The sequence below is a fragment of the Rhea pennata genome, chromosome 5 (genome assembly GCF_028389875.1).
Source record: "Rhea pennata isolate bPtePen1 chromosome 5, bPtePen1.pri, whole genome shotgun sequence".
In the NCBI taxonomy this organism is placed as follows: domain Eukaryota; kingdom Metazoa; phylum Chordata; class Aves; order Rheiformes; family Rheidae; genus Rhea; species Rhea pennata.
Genome location: NC_084667.1, coordinates 9,546,293 through 9,560,152, shown reverse-complemented (window position 1 = coordinate 9,560,152; position 13,860 = coordinate 9,546,293). Strand labels below are relative to the sequence as shown.

Genomic DNA, 13,860 nt, shown 5'->3' with positions numbered 1-13,860 from the left:
AGCCCTCCAGAAGTTGTTCCCATTCAAGGCCCAGCATAAAGAGAACATTACTCAATCACAGGCTTGTGATTAAGGCACACTGTACTGCAATCCAGAGTAAGCAAGCATGCATGTCAAGCACAGAAAGAGAAACACCTGGGACACAGTACTTCCAGCTCTGAGAGGCTGAAGAGTTTCTAGGAAGCTACATAAAAATTCCCACATCAGAGCAGTCTCTGCACTCCCACCTTTCACTATCCTTATTTAATCCTATCCAGAAGTTAGAGAGAGGAATCGCTTCTACCCTCGAGGTTTATACCACTGCAAAACAACAGTTCGGCATTATTTCTGAAAGACAAATCAGAGGCAGGAATCCCTACCGAGAGATGCATCTTACCGATTCTATTTTTACTTAGGCAAGACAGTCAGTTCCAGTAACTATTTTCCAACAAATTACACATTAACTTTCAGTTAAGTAGTTTCTTGTTTTATTAATGAGATTCTTGATTTTTCTTGTCATTGCACTTACTTGTTTCAGTTTTAGGAAAGTCAAATGCCGTGAATATGAGTCAGTTTCATTTTTGCTTTCACAAACTTCAGTAACTGTCACAACTTGTCACTACAAGTCAAACAAAAGAGTAATTGTCCACAGCTGTCAAATCATCTTGGGGAAGACCTATTTATTCAGTACTGTTTTTCTGGAGTTACTAAAAAAAAAAAAAAAAAAAAAAAGACAACAACTCTTTCCATAGGCTGTAATGGAGCCTGTTTTTACAAATTGACGTTGAAGCAAAGTGTAGGCTTATGTCACTTCTTTAAATGCTCTGAACAGGTGAAATGTTTGAGTCTCTAAAGCAGAGGTACCGATTAGACACCGATATAAGACTCCATCTTCACCCCCCTCTTTGTGCCCCCCCCAATCATAAATGGCAGTAGTCACATTTTTCAAACACAAGAATGAATACAGCTGAAAAAAGAATCATCTTTACCACCTCATTTTAAAATTTAAAAAATTTAGAAGTTATGACATCATATATTTTGGGAATTCTTGTGCAGCATGCACTAGAAACACTTTCTTATAAATACAAGTTTTGTATTAGTCAGTAATGTTGAAAAACTGGTTGAATTTCTATGACATTTTCCCTCCTTTAGTTTACTATCAGAAGACAGTGATTTCTTACAGGAAAAATGCTTGAGCTCTCCTTGGATGTACAGATGCATCTATCATGATTATATTGGAAACAATTTATTGTACTTTGCCCACCTTATTTTGAGCATTGGGAATGTTATTACAGCCTGCAACTACGTGGAGCAAGACTAATTACTGAATTGGAGCTACATTTATAATCAATTTTAGTACTCACTTAAATGTACATTTTCTATTCTTTATCATACATAATGGCCTTCTCCCCAACTCTTTTCTTGTCACATGCAAGAGAGAAATATGGAAAATAACATTCTCTTAACAAATTGATATCATAGATAGTATCAGCATGAATATTACAAAAAAAAATAAGTTAGAAGAGATGTAAAAACACAGGCATATAAGATGTTTTGCTTTTTACCAGTAAATGTTGTTCAGAACTGCCGTGGTCTTAAAGATGGATTTCTAGTATATACATTTTTCAAGTAGGATGGATACTATATTTACATATATATTACAACATATGACATGTGGAACAAAATGAACAATGAACAAAGGCCACAGGAAATAGTCCCAGACAGATTTTACTAGACCATAGCTTAAGTACTAGCAAAACAAACTCTTCCCCTCTTAATTAAGAAAATCCATAATTCTGTTCTACTTTTAAGTCTACAAATATTTGTTAATATAGTATACTGGAAGAATAGCCAGTCTCCTTCCTTCCCTAACAAAAAAATATGAAGAATATTTCTGCTGAATACTGCTATGGGTCAGAAGAAACCTAACAAAGTATCTAAGTGCATGAAAAACCTTGCTAATGTTTCTTTTTAAATAAATAAATAAATAGTTTTCACTTGGAGAACTGATACCACACTAGTCACCAATAATGAAATAAATATTCACAACTAAAAGTGCTTTCAGGAAAAGGAATGCATATTTTCAAGGAAAGTAAAAAAGTAGTACACTTTATTTAAAAAAACACAACAAATGTATTTATTTTTTGTTTATAATTTCAGTAGTTCCATAATTGTGCGTCACATTGTACTAGTTAAAATTTATTCACTTAAGTGTTGCTATACATTGGAATTTAGAGGGGAAAAAAAAGACAACTATAGTTCATTTTTAACATATGCGTAAAGAAACCAGGCTAGACAAATCTTTGAACATCAACAGCATGGCAGCTCCTAACGATCTCTCAGCTTCCTTTTTGGAAGCTGCAACGTGTTCCATTCAGCAAAGAACAGTAAGAGGACGAGAAAAGTGCACATATAAACATCAGGACAACACAGTTTAAGATGATGCACACTAAAGACTGCATCTTTCTGAATCAGTGGAGTAAAACACAAAAAGAAAAAAAAAATCCTTTGTCTCTTGTTCACCTTGCATCACTGAAGTCTTTCTCATTCTAGTGTTTATTATATACTATCAAATCATCAGTACTTCCAGAGAGCTAACCAGTACGTATGATCCTTCCACGCATGCACAGAAGTGCTTAAAGAACACACAAAAAAAAGTACCAGCGTTTATCCAAAAAACAAGGAAAGCCCCCAGCTTTAATTCTGTGATTTCTGATTCTGTCAGAAGTAATTCTTTCTGAGAAATGTCTGCTTTGGAAGCATACATTGACATCCTCACTACCATTTTAACAGTTCAAGCGCATTACACTTTAAACAAACAGATGCTGAAAGCCCTCCTCCATTTTCAAATATTATCCTCCATATATGGCTCCAGTATGTTGAAATACCCAGACAGCATTTTCCTGCAATATCACAGTAATTAGGAAATGTTGCTAAGGTGAAAGTTTTTTTTTTTTTTTTTTTTTTTTTTTTCCCTTTGCTTGTTTTTGTGTTTTTAATTCTTGACTTCCAGATTGCATAAGGTGATGCTGAATTTAACATGTTATCACCTTCAAAATATTATTGAGATACACAAAGTCAAAGAAACACCAAGAAGCAGTGCACAGAACTGGAAAAGACTCCCCAGGACTCTAAAACTAGCAGCCCCTCAAGAAGAAAAAGCATCAGAAATGCATTTTTTTTTTATTTAAATTCCTTAAAGGATAAAGGATTTTGACATCTATATACGTTCTAAATAGCAGAAATAAAATCTGAAGTCTGCTGAAATGTTAACAATTTCCCAAAACTTAAAAAAAAAGTTAGCTTTATTTTCTGGGTTTTTATGCTCCTCTTTCAATATTTCGGTTATTAATACAAGGAATCCTGAAACACAATTGAAGTACAAACTACTGTATGTTCATGAATATTCAGGAAAGACACATGCACATATTGAGTAAGTATTTTATTTAAAAAGTTTAATTCAGCTTTACTATTTCCAATCATCAAAACCTGACAATACTTGTAAGTTCATAACCTAAAAGTTGTTAGGCATATTAACATACCGTGAACGCTTCTTTAATCTCTTAAAATTAATTACCTAGAAAAATTAGTATATTACATATACCTATGTAGCAAAAAAAAAGCAACTCAAAATATTATTGGTGAGCACAAGCATTCAAAAAAAAAATCACCTGCAACATCGAGAATAAGTAAATGCACCAATAAAGTATTGCTCTTAATTTTCAATAACAGGAGCAACTCAGACTCCATCTTAATCCTGTGGTCATTCATCCCTATCATAAAAGGTTCACATAACATAACATTTATTCTATTTTACCTAATGCTGAAATTAGACATGTTTCTAGACAACAAAATCTGCCACCAAGTCAGGAATTTTTTTTTATTTAAATTTTTGTTTATTTATTTTTACAGTGCTTGCTGACCTGCATGTTTTGACATTGTTACGTTAAGTTCCATGAACACTAAACTGACATATGTGCTGATAAACCCTACTAATTCCTCTGTTTAAAAACTAATAATATTTGTGAACACCACTTGGTCTTGTTCTGTATCAGGCACATTAAACTGACAAAAATAGAATATTTCTAACTGATGAAACTATACAATGAAATCCTTACAACAGCTATCAAACCATCAACAAAAAAATCCAACCATGGCAATAAGCATTTTATAAGACTGCCTTTCATATGTTCATTACTAAAAGAAACCTAGTCAGAACCATAATGCAGCTTTTTAATTGATCTTTACCACTACATATTACACTTAAACAGATGATGAAAATTCAACATTATTAATCGAGGTCACATTTGAAACAGCACAAATCTTTATGTCTTACTCCATACAGGGAAATTTCTCAATTACCAGAATATTCTGGGTTGCTACAATGACACAAAATGTCTTGCAAAGTACCCGTATTCACCCTTACATGATGAGAGATTCGTTAATGAATTCAAGGCCATTTATAATATCAGGTACTGATCAAGTTACACACACTGAACTTTAGGCAGATCTGTAAAATAAGCTATATTTAATTTTCCCAACAGTTTCTTTGGATTTTTAATCATATTTTCCCATCACTTACACTTATATCCCCCTGTGCTATGTGCAAAATCTACCAAACAAGAACAACAAATCTATCGTTGCCAAAAATACTTTCAAAACAGCAAAGGAAACCGAGAAGATAAACATTTTTTTAATTTTGGGGTTGAACTACTTTGATATTCTAACAATCAGAGAAAAAGAAAACAGAAAACTACAGATGGAAAAAAATAACGACGTCAACAGTGCTTTCTGAGGTTGTTTTATATAGAACTAAATGTATATAATCACCTCCCACTGAATATTGTGGTGTAAGCTTGCCTTTGTCAGTTTAAGTAAAGGTTAAAAATCTTTCAGGCATTCTCTTTGCTTACATTAATGACAAAACTTCCATTCCAAAAAGCACAGAATTAAAGATCGCCTTAATATAATTTCTTAACAAAAAGAAATACTGTATTTGCGAGCAATGAACATCACTGTTTTAACACTAGCAACTGCAAAACAGAGCAAGCAATTATATTGTCTGCTTTAGTGATCCTTTCTTACTAGGCTTAAGTCAATACTTTAAACAATAATTTCAAAATATTTAAAACATAAATTAATGCATTGAGCTTTAAATATTTTGTCAGATTAAAAAAAAACAAAAAACTTTCTCTTCTCCTATATTAAAGACTTCTTCAGCCATGGCACAGGTTAAACAAATGATAATACCTAATCTGCCATAAAAATCTTGAAGAAAACAGACAAAAAATGATTTCACTGCTCATTTCTATCCACTTAGTCTTATGAATTACCTGTATTTTATAAGAAGCGACATTTTCAGAAGCATTCTTAGGTATGACTGACTTGATATCCATGAAATCTGTTTTCCATATTACGATTTACTTCTGTGCCATGCTTGTACCATGTAACTACTGATTAGCATTGCTCAATAAATACCATAAAGCGATTAGTACACCACCTTGAAGTCATGTTCATACTACTTTGTTTTTCATTTTATTTTTGAGTCATTATATCTGAAAGAAAAAAAATACTCTAACATATTTTGAATAAAACTTACAGTCTAATGTTTAAGCATGTATCAGGAAAAGGTATTTCTAAACTAATGCTCCTTTATATTAAAAAGAAACACAAACCATAAAAATAACTTCCCCCTAATTTTACAGCAGCTTCTCCATGCACATACTTATAAACTGCATATCTATTGCATGCTAAGATAAACCTCCTGGTCTGTCTGTCTCTCCCTTCTTATGCAGGTCTAATCTGCAAGTGTGCTCAATGCAGACACTGTACTGCACTGTGAATGGACAGCCAGGTATTTTATGAATGGAGCAGATCACGTGCTCCCAGCACCTCCCCGAGCTGATATTTCCCACATAACTGTGTCAACAAGCAGTGAGCAGCATATTTTAATACAGCAGGTCCTCAAAAATCCTCACCCGCAAACTGCTTGCTGCGGTCCATTCTCTAACAGACGAGAAACAAGCTTTATACACTTTGCAGGGCAGGTTTTGTTGCTGGTCAGCGGTGATGACAGTAATTTTTTTTTTTTTTTTGGTTTTTATGAATGGAGATTGTGGTATGCAAATGAGAACGATTCACAAAAAGGAAATATGGCGGCGGCTTCAGCTTCCAGCTCTACTGACACTGCAGCAATTCACCTTCGCGAGCAGCCCTCGGCGCACGCAGCCCCACAGACCGGGCTCAGCATTTCCAGGGCTCTTTTATTCCAGAAGGATTTACCAGTACGTGTGTTCAATGATCAAAACTTCATCGTTAAGAAGCTTATATTAAGAGGTGAATGTTTTATTTAGAGGAATGCATTAAAATGAAACATCTGTTTTTCTTTCCGAAAAGAAAATGGTCTTCTTCTCGGGACCAGCTCTTATTCCATCAATCTGCCCTGTATCAAACTGTTGTTTATTAAAGAATAAGAGAGAAAGGACACAGTGGTCCTTTACCATTACCAAGAGCTGTCTCGGCATTATGATCCGTCACGTCATTCATAAAATAAGTTACAGCAAACACCTACATCGCAAATCGTTATGCTTATGCTCAGAGACCGTAGTAATCAACCTTAACCACCTCTATGCACTTAAACTTTCCGATAATAAAGTTTTAAAATACTTTGTATTTCCGTTTCTCAATGCCATAAAGAAGTCCGATGTTTTCCGAAAAATATTTATCTCCTCCCACTCGAAATTTATTTTTAAGACAGACTAAATGCACACAGATACACCCGCACACATACACGTTCTCCTCTAGATTTCCTCCAAACCAGCCACATTAAAAATACTAAAGGATTCTTGAATTGTCCCTTTTCTCTTAAAAGAAAAAAAAAATAGGAAAAAGAAAAAGAAGTCCCAAGAGCTCATTAAAAAAAAAAAAAAGAAAAGAAAAGAAAAGGAAAAAAAAGAGAGGCTTTAGGGTAGGTTTAAGCTGTATTTACACTGACTGACTCATCCAATTAAAATTCAGGAGCAGTTTCCTGCAGGATGAAGCTCCCACACACTAGTTTCCATGTGAAATATCCACAAGTAAAGGATATTACCAGAGGCGGTACGCGCCGATATACCTCTCCGGCCACCCGAAACCCACCCTCCCTCCCTTTCCCCGTGCAAGGCACCACCACTACCTGCACCCTTCTCGACAGGGCTTTAACCTAAGCGCGCTGCTCCGCGCCGCCGGCTCCCGGCGCCCCTCGCACACGCTCCCGCACAAAGAGCGGCACTCCTCGGCTTCCACGCAGCGCAGGGCGAAGGCGCTGCGCACACGCGCGCGCGAGCCCCGCGCACGCACACGCGTGGGCCCCGTGCACGCACGCCCTCCCCCCCGCTCCCCCGTCCAACACGCACACGCGTGTGCCCCGTACACACACACTCACACGCGCGCCGCGGACCGCCCGCACAGCCCACGCGCGACCGCGGCCAGCAGCGCTGCTTACTCGTTGTGAGAAGTCGCCGTCTCTTCGCTCATTTTTTCCTCACCGCGATCCGACAGGCAGCTGGAGCAGCACCGACGCAGCCAGGGCGCAGCCAGAACTCACCAGAAACTTCACCATCGTCGGGCCCCCGCAGCCGCCTGCCCACACCGGCATAGGAGCGGCGTCCTGGCGCGGGGGGCGGGGGGCGAGCGGGCGGGTTTAGCCGAGGGACGCCAAACGCGGTTGTCCAGCGCCGCGGCGCGCGTCCCGGCCCGCGGGGAGGGCGGCGGGGCCGGGGCCGGGCGCCCCGCCGCTCATCGCCCGCCGCCGCCCTGGCCCCTCGCGGCGGGCAGCGGCAGGACTCGCTGCGGCCGCCGCGGCCTCGCCGGCTGCCTCCTCGGCGGCGGCCCCGGGCGGCGGGGGCAGCGCGGCCGCTCCTGCCCGCCGCCCTGCAGCGAGGCCGGGCGCTGCGGCGGGAGCGGGCTGCCGGCGGGGGCAGGGAGGCGCTTTAACCGGCCCCGCGGGCGGGGGGGAGCGGGGCTGCGTCACGGCCGCCCGGGCGAGGCGGGAGAGGGGGGCGGCCGGCGGGGCCGGAGCCGAGCCGAGCGGAGCGGAGCGGTGCGCGGCCGCGCAGCGGGCCCAAGGCGAGAGGAAGCCGGCGGGGACGCGCAGCGGCCGCGCTCCCTCCGCGGCGGCAACTCCACGAGCGGCGCCGCCGCCGCTCCTCGCCGCCGCCGCCGCCTCCTCACAGGAAAGCCGGGCGGAAGCGTTGACTTCAAGCTCCTTCCGCCGCCACAGCTTGAGCCAAAATAACCGCGGGGGAAGGGGGCGGGGGAGGCCGCGATCCCGGGACGCGCCGCCGGCCCGCAGCAGCCGCCTCCCCGCGGCGCCGCCCGCCCGACTTTCCTGAAAGTAGTCCCGGCCGCGGCTCACGCGCGCCCGGCACCCGCCGCCGCACGCGCACGCACGCAGGGCGGCGCGGAGGGATACGCGCGCCGCGCTGCCCCGTGCTCGGCCGCGGCCGGGCAGAGAGTTCCCGCGGTCGTGTCGGCGGCGGGAGCGCGCGCGTGTCCGCGGCGCTGCGCGGGTGGGCGGCCCGCAGCGCGTGTCCGCGGCAGGGCGGCCGCTGCCGGGGCGGCGGCGGCAGAGCGCGTTGTCCCTCGCAGAGGGTCGCTTATATCGTCCCTTCGCGCGAGCGCCCCGGCGGGGTGAGAGGCCGGGGCGCCTCGCTGCGCGCTCTGAGCGCGGCCCGGCCGCCTGTGCCGCCGCCGCGGACCGCCCGGCCCGGGGGCGGCGCGGGGCACCTCTGCAACCCACCGGCGGCACAGGCGGGCGGCGGCGCCGGGGGGCGTGACATGGCGACACGGGGGGGGGACCTGAAAGCGTGGCACTGGGGTGCGTGAAATGGTAACACGAAGTGCGTGAAATGGTGACACGAGGGCGTGTGTGAAATGGCGACATGCAGTATGTGAAACGATGGCATGGGTGTGCGTGTGAAATGGTGACACGAGGGAGTATGTGGAAGGGTGGTACAGTAAGTGAAATGGTGACACGGTGCGTGAAATGGTGACGTGGAGTGTGTGGAACGACAGCTGTGTGTGAAATGGCGACACGGGGTACATGAAATGGTGACACAGGTACATGAAATGGCGACACGGGGTGTGTGAAGAGGACGTGGGTACATGAAATGGTGACACAAGGGAGGCCGTGAAATGGCGACACGGGTGCGTGAGATGGTGACCTGGGGGCGCGTGAAACGCCCCCCGGCTGCCCCCTCCGAGGCAGGCGCGCGGCTCGCCGGACGGCCGTGGCGGTGGTTGGCCCGGGTAGGCAGCGAGTTCAGTCCGCGGCGGCGCAGCTCTGATCGCCCTTTCCAGGAATTTTCGTGGTAAACTTGCTACTTGGCCTGATGGGAGAGCGGAGCAGGATTGCCAGCCCTAAGGACTCAAAAATCACGAGTCAGACCATCAAGATCAAATTATATGGTGGGTTTGCGTGTCGCTTGGATTTTGAATCCCCCCCGCCTGGTCTTTGTATGTGTGCCTGTCAACCGATGCAGCCCCGCGCCCCAGATCTCTTGAGCAAAATGGTGTGGTACTGCTGGAAGAGACGTCGCTTGCACGTTCCTTATCCCTGGCCTCCAGGGAACGAGCTTCCCTCTTCCTAGCTACTTTCATTTTTTTCCAGAAGATTTCTCCTTTTCTTGATGATTGAAAATGGTAATAAAATGTTGTAGTGAGGAAAACCATGTATAGTTTTTGTCTATTTTTTTTTCGGTTAGTTAAAGCATTTTAAACAATCTATTTTTGTCTTATATAGCATGCAAGGAAGGACATGTTCTATTTATAGATTGTTTTTGTTTATTGTAATATTCTTATGGGTATAAATCCCATATGTCTATAAAAGGGTTCTAACATAAGCACACTGGCACAATCACAGTAACCTGCTATCCCACTTTCTCTGACATGTCTCAAGTAGCACACATCTCAAACATGCGATAATAATACTTATTTCTTTATCTGAGAGGCTTTTGGAGGAATAATTAGTAAATGTAAGAACGGTGTTCTAAAGTGATACTCAAAAGTGGATCTTTTATTCATGGCACATTTTCACATAAATACTAAAAATACATTAGAAACTCGGTTTTGTACAATACTTTTACAGTACAACTGACACGAATCAAAAAGAGCATTTGAACCACAGGATCCAAAAAATGTTTTAAAACTAAGCTGTAGGGACATAAAGCTATTTTACTCAGCAATGAGAATTTTTTTTAGAGTACTTTCTGTTTTGAGCCTGGCAGATAGTGTAATTTCTTGTTAATTTAGTCTTTATTTTCTACTGGCTTCAAAGTTGAAATACTTACTTTTTTTAAGCTAATAATTTAAGATAATTTGATTAATGCGATCCAGTATAAGAATGTTCAGGAGCCAGATCAGTTTGTCAGATGGTGGTACTACTGTGTTCAGAAGCAACTGAAGCATGACTGAAAGTGCCAGGGAACAGCATTAATCTGGGGTTTTTTTTTATTCCTTAAATATATTTATTGCATTTTTTTCCATGTGAATAAAATGGTTTGTTTCATAGTATATGACAAGTAGGGAGGGCTCCAATAATTTCAGTCTTTTAATCCTAATATGTTCAAGAATATCTATATCAAGAATAAAATCAGCTACAAACAGATAATGTGAGCTGCATCCTATAGCTTTTACTTGACTGTGTGGAGGAGGTTAGGGCAGGAACGCTCCCTGCTTCTTCACCTTTGCTAGCTCTTCAGCTTCTGCAAACACTCGCGTGCTGCAATATACGTAGCAGAAGTCTTGCAAGTAGTTCCTATCCCTTTATCTGAATGTCATGAAGAGGATAGAAAATCTGCCTTTGTTGGTGTTTTGATTTTGAAATAATGATTATTTCTTTATTTTATACCTCTGCCCTGGCTGAAAAAATTACAGAACATAATGCTGGAATACTAGATTCCTTTAGCCAAGAAGCAGTTGATTTGAGCGCCTTCCAATGTTCTTTTTGGAAAAGAAATAAACAATCAGGTGTTTTTAATGTAATTTAAAAGTATATATGAGTCCTGCCTATGCCAACAAGGCAAAAATGGACTAGGAACAAGTAATACCATTCAGAAACCACAGTCAAATGACCACTTCGCGTCCCAAGTGCTAAATACTTTGGGGTCTTGTCTTTCTTCATGAGTTTCACAAGCTCAAATAGATTTAAGTATATTCTTAGTGCTTTTTTTGCTTTCTGTCATTAGGGACTTGACAATTGAAATGTCCTGAGCTGAAAGCCGGACTGTCTCTGTCTAATCTGGAAAAAAACATCTGAAAACATGAAAGCTTCTGGTACTTTTCACCAGAACGGACAGATGTTAAAATGTACTCACTGTTTGGTGTAAATATAGGGATGTCTCCTTAGCTAAAGATAAGATACACTTGGTATAGAACAGGACAAGTGTGTACTGGTCAAAAGTTAGGATTTTACATTGTTGTTGTTCCAGCACTTACTTTAGCTGCACCTTACAAAGACTAGTTTACACCTCAGTGCCAGTCCCCACTGTGACGTCTGGATAGCCGTGGATCTCTGAAGTGCAAAAGTTTTCTGGCTTTGGCCTTAGAGTCTCTGGTAAAAGAGAAGTGGAGAAGAAATGGAGTTATTGCTACGAGAAAATAATAATAACAAATTAGGGATATATTTTATTATTTTTTTTAATTTTCACACATTAACTTGCCAAAAACTCACTTGCTTTTGTCCTTCTGTGACTAAGTGTTAAAAATGTGTAGCTAACCAGGAGTAGTTATGATGAAGCAGCAGTCCACTCTATGTTTGTAAAATTTACTTGATAAAACAGGACTACAGTAACTCTTATATGCTGTTGCTAAATGTCAAGCCAGAGTACGTATGGCCTTTTATGCATATTTACTGTTCCTGGAAATGATTATGCTTTGTGACTATCTCTAAAGACATAGCTGGTGACCATGTAGTGTAGCAGGCTTTTAAGTCTGTGGCTAAAGAATTCCATGTGGAAGGTGAATTAAGAGGTTAGACTGCATAATTCTGATTGGCATGGCATTCACATCTTAAAATCCGTAAGAGGATCAATGCAAGTTAAGCAATGCCATCCAGCTTAGTCAGTCATTGCAGAACTAAAATGACCAATTTTTAGTTCAATTTTTAACTTCTAAATATAGTAGTTTTGATATTTTCCTCCACAAAACAGTGAAATTTATATTCATAACCACATACTAGTGAAACACTTACAAAAAGTGGTAGTAGTATGAATGTTCTGCCATTTTGAGAAAAATTATTAGAGGTCTTTAGGGAATTTATTTGGTAACAACATTCAGAATCCTAGTGTGAGTTAAACACTGGGTGGTCATTACACCTATCTTAATAAGGATTTAGCTAAATTGAGCTGATTAAATCTATATTAGTATTTCAGCAAAGTCAGATTTTGTTAAGTTCTAACCAAGAATCCCATTACTGCATACTGACTGGATAAAAGTAGTTTGTTCTACTTGACCCTACTGTCTCAAAAATGACTTCTAGCAAATCACAAATACAGATTAGAGTCAAATCTATGCAAGTTCTATTGTTTTTTAGATGGATCTGACTGAACAGATTACCAGAATATCATAAATTATTCCAGTTATGGATTTGGAATAATTTATATCTATTTATACTACATAGAAAAATGCTAACAATTGCTGTTATGTGTTTGAGAGGCTTGGGTTGGAGGATGTGGGCAAAGTCTTGTGCATTTTTAGATATATCAGCTGCTTTTGATGTACCTTTGATGTGGCTGATTCGCGTACCACTCATAGTAGTAATCTAAGGCTGCTCAGTAACTTTATTCCATCGTTTCTGAGCACACTCACAGGCTGTTTTGGGATAAATGTGTGCTCTATTTTGAGTGCTTGTATATAGTGATCAGACTTTCTTCTTCTCCCAAAGTTCAGTTAGCATGAAAAGGGAGATTGTAGGTTATCGTGGCTCCACAACTCTGCTGAAACTTGCACTGGCCTCAAGGTATTCTGCAAGCCGGCTAGGCCAGCACTGTCACTAAAAGCAGTCTTGGCTTCCTCCTGCTCTCTTCCCTTCCCTATCTTGCACCTTACTTTGTGGCACAAGTATTTCTGTGTTGAGCAATGAACTGAATTGGGAAACTTAACCAGGTTAAAACTAGTTTGGGAAATAAAAACTGATCAGTCTTTCAGTAGGTTCAGTTAATCATGCAACTGGATAAACATGCATACTGGCCCAAGAGAAGGGATAACATGGAGGTGGGAACAAGGAAATACAGATAGGGCAAAACTGCTTTTTATGGAGGCAGAGCCAATTTGTGCCATCCTGAAGCGTGGCACTTTTGCAGCACTTTGTGCCTGCCAAATTAAAGAGAAATCATGGCCTCAAAACTATTTTGCTGTCTCAAATGCTGCAGCTGAATGCCATATTCAGGACCAATCCAGATAAAAAGAAGAGATTTTTTTTGCTTGGGGAGGTAATCAGAAAATGCGATGAAGAAAATATTTTGCTTTTAATCAGAGACGTATGTTTGCTGTTTCTTACTGTATTTTTTCACTCAAGCAGCAGTACTTAATTCCAAGTCATTCTCTGAGGCAAAGGTAGAAAGCAAAGACAAAGATGGATCTTTTCTACACGTGCTGATAAGATGGTTTCTTTTGGTTGTAGACTCTTCTTCATCAGTCTGTTCCTTTGTCAAGACTGTGTAATTGCAATCAATATACACAGATGTGCACCTTTTATCTGCTTGGGAACACATACAGGGTTTTATCAGATGCAGTGGCATTGGAGCTCGGTGGGCTTTCCTGACTCCCTGCTGTCGTCCAGCTGGAAGGAGGTGCATTTGTCCTTACAGAATACGAAAGCCTACCAACTATTTGAATCATCTG

The 13,860-nt window shown here is 41.7% G+C and overlaps 1 protein-coding gene across 1 annotated transcript in view; it reads right to left on the bottom strand.

Moving 5' to 3' along the window:
• SPRED1 (sprouty related EVH1 domain containing 1) overlaps nucleotides 1-7,703 on the bottom strand; it is a 58,914-nt gene extending 51,211 nt beyond the window's left edge. Inside the window, exon 1 of the mRNA XM_062577163.1 lies at nucleotides 7,463-7,703. Within this exon, the coding sequence (XP_062433147.1) occupies nucleotides 7,463-7,494 (32 nt within the window). The 5' untranslated portion in view covers nucleotides 7,495-7,703. The remainder of the gene's footprint in view (nucleotides 1-7,462) is intronic.
• Between the last annotated feature and the right edge of the window lie 6,157 nt (nucleotides 7,704-13,860).